The sequence below is a fragment of the Platalea leucorodia genome (genome assembly GCF_965183815.1).
Source record: "Platalea leucorodia genome assembly, chromosome: 2".
Lineage (NCBI taxonomy): Eukaryota > Metazoa > Chordata > Aves > Pelecaniformes > Threskiornithidae > Platalea > Platalea leucorodia.
Genome location: NC_138824.1, coordinates 96485138 through 96502059, shown reverse-complemented (window position 1 = coordinate 96502059; position 16922 = coordinate 96485138). Strand labels below are relative to the sequence as shown.

Here is a 16922-nt window from a genome sequence, read left to right as displayed (position 1 = left end):
AGCCCTGCCAGGATCCCCGCGCCAGGGGTGTCAGGCCCCTCTCAAGTGGTGGAGAACCTTTGTAGAATGTCACAAAAAAAGTTTCCCTTTCTTCAACCTGAATCAAACCCTTTTTCCTCACTTGGAAGAAAGCTGTTTCGTTTATTTGGAAGAGACTTTGTGTCTCTGTTTCAAGGAGGGGCAGAAACAGAAGCAAATTAATGAAAAGCCAAGGGCGGGTTACAAAGACCCACAGAGCAGACCTCCTTCACAAGCATCCTTGAGACACCCACCAGGGTGTCCTGTTTAGCCTGCTTGATCCCACAGAGGACCTGTCAGTACCCCTGGGCACCCCGTGTCTCACAGCCTGATGCCTGGCATCGCCCCTCCGGGAGATCTGGCGCTGATTCCAACCAGACTGTCATTTCCAGGTCAGTCTCCGCATTTCTGCTGACCACGTTGCCTCCATCATGAGATCATGTCTTTCCAGAGAAATCCCACTAATGCCTTCATTCTGCAAGACCGGTATATATAGGGGGAGCTTCCCTGGGGCTGCACTGCGCAGTCCAGCCAAGGCATCGCTCTCTCCCCAGCGGCTGCACTGTCCCCACCGCTCTCCCCTTGCAGCCACAGGTCGCAGCAGCAGCAAGCATGGACATTACCATCCAGCACCCCTGGTTCAAGCGTGCTCTGGCACCCCTCATTCCAAGCCGTTTGTTCGACCAATTTTTTGGAGAGGGTCTCCTTGAGTATGATCTCCTGCCTTTGTTCTCTTCCACTATCAGCCCCTACTACAGGCAGTCCCTCTTCCGCAGCGTGCTGGAGTCAGGCATTTCAGAGGTAAGGGCCCTTTGGCTTCCTCTCCTTTTCCTTCCTCTCCCTCCTTACACCTCTGCCTGCTCCTCCGCACCCGTGGCTCACCGGTGGGGGCCGGTGACTGTAGCCCCACGCTGGGGTACGAGGGGGCGAGGAGGACCTCTGGCCCACCACCAAGCGCAGCCCGCCCCTTCTTGAGCATGGAGGGAAACCCTCGCTGGGGAGAAGGCTTCCCTTTGAGAAATGGAAACCATTTTCGCTCCTGAAGGTTGTTTCCAACACGTAAAAGGCTGCCTTTGCTGCCTTCACGCCCACCGGCTGTATGGGGAGGGAAGACCTAGGTTGCTCCTGAAGTAAGTGCCCATGAGGGCAGCTCGGTGTGACAGAGGACCCCAGCAAGCGGGAGCTTCCTCCGGCCCCCTCCTCTGCCTCAGGAGCTCGGTGGTTTTTGCAAGCCCACGCTGAATGACCCAGGAGCAATTCTCTGAAGGCAGCGTGTAGGAGGAGCGCATAGCCTCAGGGGCTGTGGTCCAAAGCTCAGGGACTGGTGCTTTCTCTAGCCCTCTCTTACTGGTTTCTTCCCAGAGCTAAGACCGCAAAGAGACCATAAATCACTGAAAGGACGAAACGTGTGCTATCAGAGAATATTACACTGGTTTCCATCCCCTCTCGCTGCTGAGTACAAATGCCCAGTGCATCTGGTAGATTGCTGAGTGCAAAGGGGTCCCCGGCATGAGAATAGCAGCGAGAAATGATGCCTCTCCCCAGAGCAGTAGCAATGGCGCCGATGCCTGCCACGGCCTCCCAGTGTCCCTGGGTCCCCACGATGGGAAGAAGACCCCCGCTGAGGCCCGTAGTCACAGAGTGAGAAACCGTGCTCCCACCAGACTGCCCCTTCTCCGGCTTTTAAGCTGCCACGGCACTGGCGCTGCCTGCGTGCTTAGAGCTCGGGTCTCACTGTCTAACAATGTTCGTTTCAGGTGAGGTCTGACCGGGACAAGTTTACAATCATGCTGGATGTAAAACACTTCTCTCCTGAAGACCTGAGTGTGAAGATTATCGATGACTTTGTGGAAATCCATGGCAAGCACAGCGAAAGACAGGTAAGTGGAAGTGACAGTGATGGTGGAGCAACTGGGGAGTCGAGCTCTGTTTTCTTTTTTTCCAACAGTCCTCAACTGAAGGAAAAAAAAGAGAATATATCAGAAGAAGGAGTTATTTATCGATTGTCATTATTGGCATGGCCCGTTCCCATAGAGGCCCAACCTGATATCTGACAATAATGAGCTAATCCACCCCTCTTTTGTTTATTTTCAATCATCATCTTCCATTACCATCAGATGACGATGTCCATTGTTCACTAATAACACTGGACCAGACAAAGAACATCATCTGGTGCTGCCGAAGCATGGCTGAGTTTTCATAAGCCAGAATCATTAGTGAAAACAGAGTTTTCATATGCTGATCTGGGAGAGAAAAGCAAGAGCAAACAAAACAAAAGAAAAACAACCGAGTGCCTCAGGCTTGGAAACTTTTAACACGTATGTCATGGAAATATCTGTGGGGGTCGAAAAGTGAATTATACCAGCAGGGATTTAATTCTTCTCATACACTTTTTTGGCCAGACAAAGCTCTAGCCTGGAAACAGTATGTATTTTTTAATATAGTTATTTTTTCCAGAGGAAGAGAGCAGCCGTTTTCACGGATGACTTAAAAAAAAATTGCATTTCTCATTCTTTTGGCCAAAAAAAAAAAGGGGCCAGGATTGTGTACTTTGGCTGACACAGCATTGCTGCCTAGTAAGGAAATACATGGGCACACGCATGTGCATTGCTTTTACCTTTGCAGAACCCCAGACTTTCTCTCCAAGCATCCTTTCAAATCAGAGGCCGTGGCAGGGCCCTCGTCCAAATCGGATCCCAACCTATAATATGGCCAAAATCACACCCTGCTGCTCTGCTCAGCTCTTGCAGCTTCAGGGGGGGACACCTGTCCCTACAAACCCGTAAAATAGATGAAAAGCAGAGATGTGCCTGGCGATACCGGCAGTACAGCATCACGATAAGCAGGGGGAATGTGGACCCCCCTCCGACAGAGCTGTGGGGTCGGGCAGAGGGATGCGTGGCGTGGTGCCGGGGAGTTTCTGATGGGCCTTCCCCCCCTTTCCCCACTGCCTCTCAGGACGACCACGGCTACATCTCCCGCGAATTTCACCGCCGGTACCGCCTGCCCACCAACGTGGACCAGGCTGCTATCACCTGCTCCCTGTCCAACGACGGCATGCTGACCTTCTCAGGCCCCAAGGTCCCCTCCAACATGGACGCCAGCCAAAGCGAGAGGCCCATCCCCGTGTCCCGGGAGGAGAAGCCCACCTCTGCGCCTTCCTCCTAAGCCCGCCTGCCGCTGCGGTATGCAGGCTGCCACCGTCTGCAGGTCTCATTCCCAGAGCCATTGCATAGATATCAGTGAATAGAGGGGTTTATTTTGTTGGTTCTCCCCCCTTCCCCCCCTTTGCTACTTTCTTTTTTTCCCTTTCCCTTGGATGGGACGAGGGGCTGGGTGAGCGGCTGGTGGACTTCGAAGCTTAAACCTGGGAGCTGTGCTGTGGGGATGGCATGGATGGCACGTGCTGCCTCGCTGTTGTACTTGCTGAAAGGGTCTTCGTCCGGTGCCGTAGTCCGTAACCACCATCAGGTAGGAGGGAGTGCACAAGTAACACTGGCTCCTGGTGCACCAACTCTTGAGATGAGGCTTGGAGCAGGGGGAAAGACCTGCAGACTTGCTCTACCCCACACAGAGTTAAACTGGTTACTCTTTAAAAAAAAGCAACAGAGCCAAGCCCCACACCTGAGATCCTGCGTACGTGTGATGAACATGCCACGAGTTCCTTGCAACCGCAGGAGAAATAATAACGTCTTACCTTCGGGGGTTGCAACGTATATTTTTTTTCAGCCAAGTGTTTAAGTGTATCTGTTCACACCACTACCCTGTCGTTTCCCTTAGGGACAACTGACACAAGGACAAGCACTCGTCTTTCCACTGTCTTAGTAGGCCCTTGGGGGAGAGAGGGGGGCTCACCGCTGTGCAGAGGCTTCACATCCCCAGCCAGCTCTCCCCAGCCTGTGCGTAACACACCGTCTCCCTTGCTCTCGCTGTAATTCTGGGGTAGCTCCACCTCTTCCACTGGTATCTGGCACTCAACCTGAGAATGCGGTCAGTGGCGGTCAATAAAGAGATATAGGAAACACGCAATTGGCTTTGGGGGTTTCATTTGTTCCTTTCTAAGGCTTTTGAAGTTGAAAGGTTAGCGTGGTGCCTAACAGTGCCTGGAGGACGTGCTTTCCGTGACTTGCCCTTTCTTTCATGTTCCTGTTATCCTTCGTGCAAACCAAACAAAAGGATCAACAAAGAACAAAATTCAACCGCCCAACAACCATGCCATTTCTTAAGTTCATTGCGTCCGTAAAGACGGCAATGTAGACCTCATTTGTGTGATACAATGTGAAGGATTTCATCTGAAATGAATGATTAAAGCTGTTTGATGGCAGGGCAGGTAGGGTGTAGGTACTCACTCTCCCTGCAATTGCCATGCATGAAATCAATGGCTCCCAAGCCTGCATAGATGTGAGTGCTCCAGATTGAAGGTTTCAGCACTCAAATAGCTTTCCACACAGATGAAAATCCAGGGTGTTTAGGAAGAGCATAGCATCACTAATAACCCCATATCCCCATAGTTAACCCCATAGGTAAAATCAGTTTGGACACCGACTCCTTCTCCTCTTGGTAGAGATCTTCACATCCAAGACCTGCAATGTGAAGTGGAGCTTCTGAGGTCCACCTTGGCTCCTAAGTAGAGAAGGTCACTTCTTCCCCAGGAGCAGGCACAAGTTCGTCTCAATCGGCATGTCTCTGGGGGCTCCTGGATCATGCCTACCAAACAAGGCAGGGTGACAACAAAACAAGCACATCCTTCCCAGGAAAGAGCACAGGTCCATGCCCTCACTGGGAGGCGAGGACAGCTGGAGAAAGAGTGTTTGCTCTGCCAAAAAGACAAACCCACCAACCTCCTCCCCTTGGCTGCAGATTAACTGTGAAAAAGAGAAAACACATGCAGGTTTTTTTTTTCTCATGACGTGGGTTTAAATGTTAATATGAGCCGTAAACACAAAAGCTCTGGGCCTATTTAAAATTAAAAAGCACTTTCTTCTGCCACATCTAGGCCCAAACCCAGGGAGGGCTGGGAGTCAGGAGCAAGGACGTTGCCCCCTATCCGGAGAAAGTGAGTGCGCCCCAGGGCTCAGCCCTGTCCCCTGCCTGAACCCCCTGAGGCCAGGGTACTGGGAGCGTTACTGGGACCAACATCGCAGCACCTGCGGCAGAGCCCGCCGGGAACAGGGCGGCCGGGGCAGAGCCAGGGAGAGGGGCAAGGCTGCAGGAGCGGGGAAGTGCCGCAGAAGCAGGGGCGAGAGGGAAAGGAGGGAGATTACTGTCTGGTAATTAGAAAGCAATGAATCCCCTCGGCATGTGACACTATTTTAAACCTATTTTTTACTGAGCTTAATTATTGGGCAATCCCGAAGCTTTCTACCAAAGAAATGTACAGTCTATTGCATGTTCGTCTCCAGGGGAAAGGCATGAATGAGCGTGTTTGGGGAAAGGGCAATTTCGTACCAGGAGGGAGCCGTTAACTACGGGCAGGGAAAGGGCATTTGAACACAAGCTGCCTCTGGCTGCTTTGCCTGGCGCTAACAGGCCCCTGGCCTCGGCTCCTCTCCCCTCGGAGGCATCGCCACGCTGCAGCCTCGGCGCCTCCCCGCCGTGTGCTGACATCGCTCTCCTTCCTGACACAAACTCGGCAAAGCCAGGAGGAAAAAAAAAACCAAACAAATCCCAGCCCCAAATATTTAGCCCCCATTCAAACCTCTCAGAGATGTAAATATAGGGAAGCATATTTTGAGCATGACCTGTGTGCAGATATTACCTGCAGGTGTTTGAGCAGCATGTCTGTCTGTCTGTCCCATAACATGACATTTCAACCATTTTTGGGCCCCTTTTTCTGTCTGGATGGTAGAAAATGAAAGTTTTGGTGATAGGAAATCAGGGCAGGTTTGGGGCAAGCCGGGAGCCGTGCAGCGGGGGCAGCAGCTCTGGTGCTGCATTGCAGCGGGTGCCACAGGACCCGTGCAGCCCCTCGCTTTTGGGGTAAACCCTGGGGACACCAGACCTCGACTGTCTCATTGCTCTGAGAAAGGCTGATTTTAAAGCTCTTTGCAATGCATCAGCTAATTAAAAACATCAGTGGCTGCTAAAAGCCTCTGTGTGAGGACACGCCGGGTGGCTGGTGGTGTTTTGCATAGGAGGGGGGACGTGTCGCCGAAGGCTCCCCTGCCTGTCCCCAGGCCCAGAGCCCCCCCGGGCCCAAGGGTTTTGCCTGCCCAAAGCAGAGCTTGAGCATGGGCAATAACACCTCCCTGCTTACTGGTGTCTATGTGTCCCTAAAATATTTCACATTTTTCACCCCAAGGTCTTCCTAGTCACATTGCTCCGGGATACTCCTCCTCCTCTTCTGTGCACTTGGCTCTGCAAAAATTATTGTTTCCCTTTGCTGAGATTAATTTTCATTTAAAGAAAGTCTTGTTATTCATAGCCTATGATCACGGTTTCAAGAGGGAGCTCTTCACCACAGCGTTCTACATAAATTCACCTGTTAATAAGGTGTTGCTAACACTCTTCAAGGATTAAAAAAATTTCTCAGAAGTTTTTTGGTTAGAAACTCAGTCAATGATTTTATCATGGAGAGAAAGGCAGCAGAGGACCCTGCCCGCAGGGTACTGATGGCACCTTCCAGCATCTCGGCAGTTTGGTGTTGGCCTGTAACCAGGGGTTTCTGCCTAGGGTGACCATTCATACTTATTGCACTGTTTTTATTACCTGCTGTCCATTTCCACTGAGAGTGCTAACCTTGCTTGCCTACAGCAAAGCAGAAATGACTTTAGCTTCCCCTCCAGAGAAATTGTTAAAGGGTCCTGAGGTCTGATGCATCAGGCAGTGGTCCAGGGGCATGCATCCCACTCCAAGCAATTCCCCCTCTTCCCACAGGCCCCAGTGACCCGGTGGTGGTGGCAGCAGTGTGGGGGACAGCAGCAGCTCCTGGTGCTGTACCTGCCCCCTCCCGTCCTCGGCACTGCACGGCTTGGGCAGGGTATGTCACCTCTGCAGGGATCCTGTTTCCTCCAAGAAAAAGCTGGGAGCAAGGGCTGGCAGGATCCAACCTGCAGGTCTCCAGCCGGGAAGCTGCCCCTGAGCATCTCGGGCCAGGGCTCTCCCCTTGTCACTCCTCTTGGCAGGAGGATAAGGAGGACCCTCCTCATCCTTTTTGGGAGTTCACACAGCCCTCTCTGCAAGGGCTCGGGCAATCTGCAGATGCCGCTTTCCCCGCTCTCACCCCTGGTTTATCCATTAGTTTTGGACTTTTATCCCCTGGCTTCTGGCAGAAGGACAGCCCAGGAGAGAGGGAGGGTTTTCCCGGCAAGGCCGTGTCCCCACAGATTGGCAGCCTTTCCTGCACTCTGGCACACCCAAGGGCTCCCTTTGCCCCCTGGCCCCGTGTTGCAGCATCTCCCCAGAGAGACGGAAACCCAGGGCACAAGGCAAGCAGGCACATGGACCCAAAAAGGGTTGCACAACTCCAGCATTTCTTGGTTTCTGATTGATTTGCAAGTTAGCCAGCATTACATAAAGATCGGGAGTAGTCTGAAAGTTTAGCAGCATTTTCGCCTTTTTTTTCTTGAAAGCAAATTCTGTTACATGCAGCCGCTATAACCCCTCATCTTCTTGGTGCTGTCATCAAGATTTGGGCTCTGCCACACAGGTCTCTACGATCTGAGGTTAAAAAAGCAGTAACTGCCTCCATTGGCAACAAAAAGGGCTCCAAACACATCCAAAAAACCCAGTATTCTCTCAAAAGTGTGTAACACTGACACACTGGGCACATTTCTGCAGTTTATCGCTGCTGCATTGGGCACGTAGATTTGGGAGACAGAGCCAGAGGCGACTGCGATGACGTGGGCTCAGTCCCCCCAACCCGGACTTTGCCCCTCCGGTATGACCTCTTATCAGGACTGGCTTGGAAAGCCACCAGCTCATGTGAGAAGAGCAGGTAACTGCCGAGTCCCTCGTTTCCCAGCTCCTGATCCATCCAGGAGGCTTTTCCCAGGGGAAGTGCAGTCGGGTCCGGACACAGTCCACGCAGCCGGGCTGGAGCCGGGGACAGTCCTCTCCTAGCTCGGGTTACGTGGCTGCCGCTTTGCTTGCAATTCACTGGCACTTTAATGCAAAAATATGAGGTTGGGACGTGGCACAGATGTTTGTGGCATATCTTAGAGTGCAGCGCAAGCAGAGTAGAAATGAAATCTCAGTCGGAGAGGCTGAGGCAAGATGACGGAGTGATGTAACTCAACCAAAACTCAGGAGACTTGTCCTCGCCTCAAAGGCTGTCCTCCAGCTGTCTTGCAGAGACCTACCACAAACCATGGGCCCTGAACTCTTCAGCAAATAGTCCTTCTGCTGGGGAAGGGTGGGCTCAGCCGGGCCTGGAGGAGCTGCCCTGCCTCAGCAGAGGCACTGACGGCTGGGCAGGGGCTTGGCAAAACCCGGCGCTGCTGCGGGGGAAATTCCTGCCAGCCACCGCACGTCGCCCCGTGGCTCTGCCCGATGTCCCGCCCAGCTTGCCCTTTCGCAGCCCACGTTTGCCCAGACCGCTGTGGGGACGGGGTGCCAGCGGGCGCTGCCACCACCACCGCTGCCATACTGGGGAACCTGTAAATCAGGGGGGTGCCACCGAGGGAGGGGGCAGGGTGGGGGGACACACATCACCCACCAGCTCAGGGCTGCTGCGAGAGCCATCGGCCACCACCTACAGGCGTCTGTCGCGCCTGGCGGGGTGGCTGCCACCTCCAGGAGCACACAGCTACAGATGTATCTCCTTGGCCAGGCAAAGGGACGACGGGGGCTTTAGCACAGGTCTTTGAGATCCCGACACGAAGGGGCAGTGCTTCCTGCTCTGCCCATTCCCTGCTCTCAAACCACAGCGTGCAAAGAGGTGATCTACCTAAACTGCAGTGACAATAACGAGGAGGTCCAAGGGCCACAGGCTGCTTTGGGGTCAGGGGAGAGACACAGCTACCTCTGGGGTATACGCAGAGGCTGAGCTGCAAGTCCCTGGGCACCAGTGCAGGGGCTCTCCTCCTTAAAGCACTCATGGCTTCCAGAGTGCGCTGCTGTAGCTTGCTGCAGCTATTTGGGGATGGTTACATGGTCTGTGTAAGGGTCCAGAGGTAGGAAGGCCCTGCGTGGGGTAGGTTCAGCACGCAGCCTCTCGAGGGGCTCACGGACAGCGTGCCGTTGCGTGGGGTGGACTGGTATGGCCCAGGGGAACCAAGGACCCAGCTGGCAGTCAGATCCCTGTTGGGGAAAAAGGGAATTTCCATGCTTTGCTTGCAGTGCTTTCTCTGCGAAGATTTCATAGTTGGTCGGTCATTTCATTAGCCTCCGATCAGGGGAGAAGGCACGCAGCTTAATTCAGAGTCTCTGCTCTGCCTTTGAGAACATCGGTGCAGTAAAGATCTGAACACATTTCAGCGTACACAAGACTTTGCGTATCTACCATAATCCTCGCACGCATACAGCTTTATTTCCTCGATGCCTTAAATGCCGCGCTCAGAGAGGGATGCTTTGCTCGTACCAAAGGATTTTCCGTATTCATCCAGCCGTTCCTGCTTGTTTTTAAAAAAGCCACAGCCGGGCGCGGGCCGCGCCTCTCGGCCGCTGCGGGCGCTGTGGGGCCGGGGGGGGCGCGGGGCCGGCGGCGGCTGCGGGGGCGCCGGGAGGTGGCAGCAGCCCCCCGCCTTTGGGGCGGCGCGGCCTCCCCGGCCGGGAGGGGAAGGCAGCGCCCAGCCGAAAGGCCACGCTCGCTGTTTTTCTAAGCATCTCTCTACGTTCCTCCAGAGATTTCTTTTTTTCCTTCTTTTTCCCTCCCCCCCCCCAGCAGTAATTATTTCAGTTTTCTTTTTCCTTTTTCTCTCTGACAATGTGCTCAAAAGGAAGCAGAGCGGCACCATTGTCCGCGCTGTCTCAGTTTTCCACCCACTCAGGCTGATGTCAGCCCTTCGCCGCAGGACTTAATGCACTCGTGTCTGCCCTCCAAATCGCTGATTGCAATGCCGGTTTTTTATTTTTTCTTTCTGGAGAAGTCACTTAGAGCCAAAGCCTTGCTCCCACCTTTGACAGCCCTTTTCCTCCCCGTTAAGCCTGAGCGGTGCCGAGCCGTGCCGAGCTGTGCCGGCAGCTGGAGGACGGGGTGTGCAGGGTCACCCTGCCACCGAGCCACTCGGCTGGAAACAAGGGGCAGCTGCGGGGGGAACTGCCCCCCAGACTGTTTTCCTCCGCAGGCCATTGCCATGCAGGGGACTACGGTCAAAGGGGTCCCTTTTCGTCCACTCTTGTCACTTGCATCAGCCCCGAACGCCCGGCTGAGCTCTCACACCGGAGCAGCGTTTGGCTCCGACGGTGTTTATACTGAGATAACCCACCAGGCGTCTGTCGCCAGAGCTCAGAGGTGAGCTCCAACGACCTTCGAAAGCAGCCTGCTTCATAGTTTTCGGCGCTGACTAAGGAAGGTTTGGGGTTTAATTTCCTGCTTTCTTTGTTGCTGTTTGTTTTTACTTAAGGAGAAATATTTGGGATGTCTAGCCTTGTCTCCACTGGTTTTGGTGGACGGCTCCTTGGGCGTTTCAGAGGACTTGTATGTTGAACTCTCTTGCACTGTAAACAAAGCGTGTCAAATCCTTCCCAAAGATGCTGATTTTTCCGAAGCATTCATTAAGAGCCTGACCTTTCTTTGGTAATTTATGAACGACTTCCAAACAGTCCAGAAACCAGTAATGCGAAATGCCTGACTTATTTATGTGCTTCAGCAGGCCATAGGGGTAAGAAAAGCTATACATAGCTTTGTTGCAATCTCTGGATATGTCATTATTTCCCTTGTGAGGTTCATGACTCCAGAATATATGGCCCTGTCGGTGGGACTGGAAGCCCAACAGGCTCATTCAGCTCTCCAGCATTTTGGCTTCGCCTGATGATTTCTGCTTCTCATTGATTTTCAACATGTCAGCTCAAAGTCTCACCTGAATTTAATGCAAAACAAATACCCTGTCACATCAACACAGCAAAAATGGAATACAATGAACTTAATTAGCAATGGCAGGATGATTCCACGGAGTCTGGGAAAGGATTTTGTAAAGAAAAGTGATCCGTCACAATTTTTTGCCAGGCAATAGTTTCTCTAGCAGTACACACCAGAGGTGACTTGTAAGCCTGCCAGGCTGGCTTTTCTCTTCCAGGCACTACTAATGCTCTATCATTTTAACTTATTAAGAAAGGGAGCATAGAGTAAAAGAGATATAGAGTGGGATGCATGGAAGACCCAAACAAGAAATGGTCCCGATGGGTGAACCGGTGAAGCTGGCTATAACAAAGATTTCCACCTTCCTCAGAAAAAGCAGCCCAGCCACACTCCACCTTCTCCCCTGGGGAGCAGACAGATAACTCGGAGACAAAGTCTTCGGCTAAAGTAGTAAGCATAGATCAACTTGTTTATGGCTCAGTAACACAAACTTTAAAAACACCCCACAATTGAGGATATATGCATTTTTCACCTCGTTCCTCCTTTGGTTAGACAATGTGCAGGAGCCACCCTAGCATCTGAAATACTTGTAAATGCTCTCCAGCAGAGCATAGCAGAAATCAGCGTGCGATCGTTGTGCAGCGGGACTGTACTGCTCTCCCTCCCTGCGGCTGATGTGCAGAGCCTGCCACCGATGGGGGCTTGACCGTCATTTAAGCTTCTCACGCAAATTGGTGCCTGGCAAATTGCAGAAGGTAGCCTCACCGTGTGACTTGCACATTTACGTCATTAACCAAGCAGCTGAAAATGCATTCATTTAACCAAGAGATTAAAAAAAAAACCAAAACCAAAAAACAAGACAGCAGAGTCTGACAGCATTTTACCTGTAAATTTTGGAGTAAGACAGCATGAATGGAAGGAAAAATGCATATCGATAGCATTTGTGGTTTCATTTGCACGGGCCTTTCATCGCCAGCTGTTGCAGGAGGGGTTTGTCTGCAGAGATGCTTTGGCGAGAGGGAGTCAGTCTGAGGTGAGCCGTTACTGTGGTGAAAGCCCCTCTCCCTGTGACCCCCACAGTGCTCAGGGCACAGAGGAGTTCCTCACCGCGTTTGCACCGCAGAATAAAGTCCCCCAATAAATCAGACGTGAACTCACGTTTCTCAAGCATCTGAGGTGAAATGCTCTCTTTACCTTGGAAGAGAACCAGGCACCGAGGTCTCCAGCACATTTTGCTGTAGCTGCAATGTCTCAGGACACAGCCAGGTCAAAGGTTTGTAGACAGAGGGAATATTTTTCATTACATCTGCTAGCAGAGCTGGAAAAATTAGAGGAGGTTTTGGGCACCGAAGCCAATCTACAAGTCAGTGAGGGCTTTGAGAGATGAGCCTTGACCGTGGTTGTTATGGTGGGTTAGACATTACCCCCTTCCACTGCTGTAACCTCCCGTCTGCAGCGCTCACCTCTGCAGCCGGCCGGGTGGCGCACGGGGGGCCAGCGGCAGCAGCGGGATTTGCCAGGCTATCATCTGCCAAAATTTTCCTGTGCAATGCCTACGCTGCAGCCCTTCCAGGGGTTCACAGGTGCTGTTGGCACTTGGGTAACACAAGGTGTCAGCCAGTAAATGGGAGCAGAATTAGGAGACGGTGCAACAACAGCAAAAATTCGGTTTAATCTCTAGCTCACTTCTCTGATAGATCTTAAGGAGAGAGGAGATGAAAGTCTGCAGAATACAGAGGGGAAAAAAGACCGGTATGACTTCTGCATTACTTCTTCTTATAACTGTGAAAATTAAGCATTTTTTTTTTATATTAAACAGTGCTCTGTAGATGTACAATATACAGGTTCTGGAAAGAAAACTCTTCTTGTACATGGCATTGCTTTAAGCCTGGAAGCACTGGGTACAGAAACTGCATGAAGTGCTTCTGCTCGGATGGCCCTGTGCAGAGAGATTACAGGAGCTTGGGCGGCTCCTCTATGAGCCCTGCATGGGCAGAGTCGAGCCGGAGAGAGGGAATTACAGAGCCCCTTGACAGTAGGGACCAAAGCTTAGGTGTGACAAGATTTAAGAAGCCAGTGGAGAGGCAGAAGAGGAGTTGCATGAGCAAGTGCATGGGCAGGAAGGGGGCTCCTAGCAGCTGCATTTTCTTTTACAGGGCCACTCTGCAAGTTAGCTCTTGCCAAGGGCACCCAGTGCCCAGGAAAGTACCAGAGATGAGCTATTTAGTTACCAGTACCCAGGAGGATATTAAGGAAAAAGATCAACTGAGCTGAAGTTCCTCCATTAGCTTCATTAGCACCAACGGGGCACTGGCACCAACGCCAGCCAGCGATGCTCGCGGGGGTTTGCTGTGCCCACACGAGCCAGGCACATCTGTACCTGGAGGATGGCTTTTGTGGTGTTTTGGACCTGGTGGGTGGGTGCCCCAGGAAAAAGTGTGGGTGTTGTTACTCTTGTTATAGTCAGCTTTTTGGCAGCATCTACTCACACAGGGTGAACAAAACTTCACACGTCCTGGTGGGGAGAAAAAGCTCCTGGGGAAAGTCCCTGTATCTAGCAATTCAGAGACTCCCTGGAAAACCCCCAAACTATCCCCAGTATGAGGTGGTGGAGAAGAGGCCTCAAGGGAGAAGGCAAAGTTGTGCGTAGGTGGAAACCCCCCTACCCACCCCAGGGGAAGGGCCCAGGGCCTGACTTTGGGCTGGATTTGTAGGTGAGGGTACAGTGATGCTACCTGGGGCATCTCCAGGGCATCAGCTGGGCTCCTGTGGAGAGAGCACGAAGAGAGGGAACGACAGCCACTTTTTTTTTTATTACTACATGCTATGTGCTCCACAGAAAGGACCAACTTTCACTGTTCCGGAGAAGCTCAGGGGTTTTTTTACTGGGTGCTTTTTGAACCTCCCTTCTGGCCAGTGTCTTCCCCCTAAAGGCCACTGCCTTTTGATCCACCCACCAGTCCCTGGTACCGCCCCGCACCCAAACTGGCACAGCCTTTCTGACTCCAGCTCTCACTCTGCCTCCGCATCACCTCCCTTCTGCAGCCAGCTCCCAGCTGCCCTCCGGCAGCTCGCTCCTACTCACCTGGTGGTATTGACTCCTGATGTTGCACTCCTGGGGCAACTGCTCCGCAGGTTGAATTTGGCAGCAGTGCTTTCCAAAGGCTTTCCTTCTGAGCTGCAAAGGAAAGGTGGCAAGCAATGGACAGACCCATCTGGTGTGCATAATGGAAGTCACTGATCTGTGTGTTGTACACATGCAGTGGGAATGCCAAAGAAGTAATAGAGATAGCATGGATGTACCTACACGTATATGCAATGCATTTCCACTCTGCGTTGGTGGCAACCAGGGTTGCATCTCCAGGAGAAACCCACAGTCTTGCTGCCTTCTTGCCTGCGAAGGACTCAGATTCTTCCCAACCATGGTCGCTTTGTGCCAGTGCAGCAGATCACTCATAAAACACTGCCAGGTCCGGGAGGCAAGGCTAGCTTTAACCATGTATCTGCCCTTGAGCAGAGCCCTGCCCAGCCCCAGTTTCTCCGGGCATTCCTTGCAATGCCTCTGCAGGTCCCCAGAGCGCCTCTGTCAGACCAAAGCTCACGCAAAAAGCCTGCCTGCAAGTGCAGCCAGGGCTCCAGCTGCCTGTGTGTGCCCCGAGGGTTACTGCTGTACCATGGTGGGACCATACCTACCAGGACAGAGGCACAGCAATGCAGACCAGACTGCAGGACACCATCTGGAAAGCGGAAATCCTTCCCTCCAGAAATGTATGGGGTGGAGATGTACGGGAGACATGGAAAATAGAAGGATGGTGAATAACAACTAGCCGCATGTTAATCCCAACTGAATCAAGGCAACAAAATAACCCTGCAGAGAGTGTGCTTTATTAAGCCCTCTAATAGAGAAGAAATATGTTCAGGCTGCAACTGGAAGCCAAGAAACACAACCCCTCTAGGAAGAAGAGATGGATCCGGTGATCTTTGAGAGGGCCATTTTGATATGCGTCTCAGATTGAAATTGTACTTGCTGTTGACCATTAACCATAGAAGGCATCTGGCACTTCCTTTTCCTTGCATCTTAGAGACAGAGCATCTCTCTGTCAAAACAATAAGCAGTTTTTTCCCCTCCTTTCTTTCCCCTCACCAAGTCGCTGGGCTCAGCCGGTTCTCAGGATGCGTCCCTGCCGACTGCTGAAGAGCGACAAAGCCGTATTGTTTTTCAGCTGAGGAAAGCGCAAAGACTGCACCTACACCAGTGCCAGACTGCTGACATTAATCAAACTATCACTTCACCCTCGTTCGTGTGGATACAGTGACACCACCATGCCGGGAGGACTGTGGGAACCAGCAGGCACGAACAATTCAGCTAAGCCTTGCAAAATGCCAAGGCCCCTGTTCAGAGCTTCCCCTTTTCAGCTAAAATCCACTGCTGAAAATAACCTTCCCTTCCAAAGGATGGCCCTGTTTGAGTACTTGCTGTGCCCATGGTGCATGACAAGGGGGTTATTTATTGCCAGCATGCCGAGAATAGGATTTTATGGGGAGAGGGAGGGCAGTGAAGCCTATTCCTGAGCAAGCTGGGACTTTTTAACACCTGTTACTGAGGTAACCATTGCGTACACATGCATCAGAGATGTCTGGAGTCATCAAGGTCTTCTGTAACACTTCCAACCCATGTCCTTCCTGAGCCCGCAAACTTACTGGCTGCCACCGACACGCTGGCTGGCATTCAGTGCTCCCCTTGGACCCTGGTTGTACATTTACTCTGCATGCAGTTTGTTCTTGCTTGGCAGCAAAACTCACGTGTGCTTAGAGGAGCCAGCAGCAGCACGAGATTTTCCTCACTTGTCCTTTAAGAATCAAAGCCATGGGCAAAAATCAGAAGGTAGCTGCATGTCAATAGGGTGGGTAAACTGGAGGCTGCCAAGCTGCTGACCTGTCCTACTGGTGCACTTAGGAACGTCGGTGGGGAAGTGACTGCCTGGGTCACCCCATCCAGGCCCCTGCTGTTTCAAGCAACCACATACAAGCCTGTCCTGTCCAACAGTGTTTGCAGAACATTTTTTTCCCGTGCCTTAATGCACCCTAGACCACAAAGCACTTCCTGCCCATCCCTGAGCCAACTTAGAGCGATAGGGCAAAAGATCAAAAGCCACAAGCTCTGCTGCACTAGAGGGGGACGACAGGCGAGCTCAGGGGCCTTGCCAGCACCCCAGCAGCTTGGCAGGAGAAGGATGCCTGTGAGATGAAAATGCAGGGAGAAATCAGCAGAGGAAGAATCCTGGGAAACCTGCTCTCAGGTTGCTCACAAGAGGAAGTTTGTAGGAAGTGTGGGGAAGCTCAAACTGCATGTGCAATGCACAGCTGAGAAAGGGCTTGGGATCAGGTTGTGAATGGTAAGTCCCACCACCTGTGCATTTCCCACCCCCATTGCTGGCTCTTCTCTGGGCTTCAGCAACAGGATTCAGCTCACCTAACTTCAGAGGTCTACAGAGTAGACACCTCAGCCTGAGCTGGCTGTTCTTGTCTCCCTGGGTAGACAGTGGAGAGAAATAGCCACTCCATGGGCACACTCCATCTAACCCATCTTAGCCATCTCCATCAGAGGGGTATTGCTCCCAGAATGGGGTATATGTCCATTGGCTAGGGGGCAAGCTCAGAAGGGGGCAAGTGTCTACATCTGAGCAGATGAATCTTATCCAAAGCACCCACCATGTGCTCAGGAAGAACTGAGTACAGAAGACCTGCTGGAGGACTGGGCATACTTTGCTTCTTGTCTGAGCCCCTTGAACCCCTCCTGTAGATTGAGTGAGAGCTGGGCTCTCCCTCTTCGTAGCATCCTGGAGCTCAGCTGAAAGGCGTGCCCAAGCACAGCTTCATGTGAAACCCACGTGGTGGTGGAGAAAGTTGTGATAACAATGTAAAGGTCGATACGAAAGGAGAA

The 16922-nt window shown here is 52.3% G+C and overlaps 1 protein-coding gene across 1 annotated transcript; it reads left to right on the top strand.

Annotated features, from left to right (window-relative positions):
• Positions 1-621: 621 nt before the first annotated feature.
• On the top strand, positions 622-3186 carry CRYAA (crystallin alpha A; the record flags this gene model as incomplete). The annotated part of the gene is made up of 3 exons (XM_082334542.1): positions 622-819; positions 1776-1898; positions 2977-3186. The coding sequence occupies exons 1-3, from the start codon at positions 631-633 to the stop codon at positions 3184-3186; spliced, it is 522 nt and encodes a 173-aa protein (XP_082190668.1). The 5' UTR covers positions 622-630.
• Between the last annotated feature and the right edge of the window lie 13736 nt (positions 3187-16922).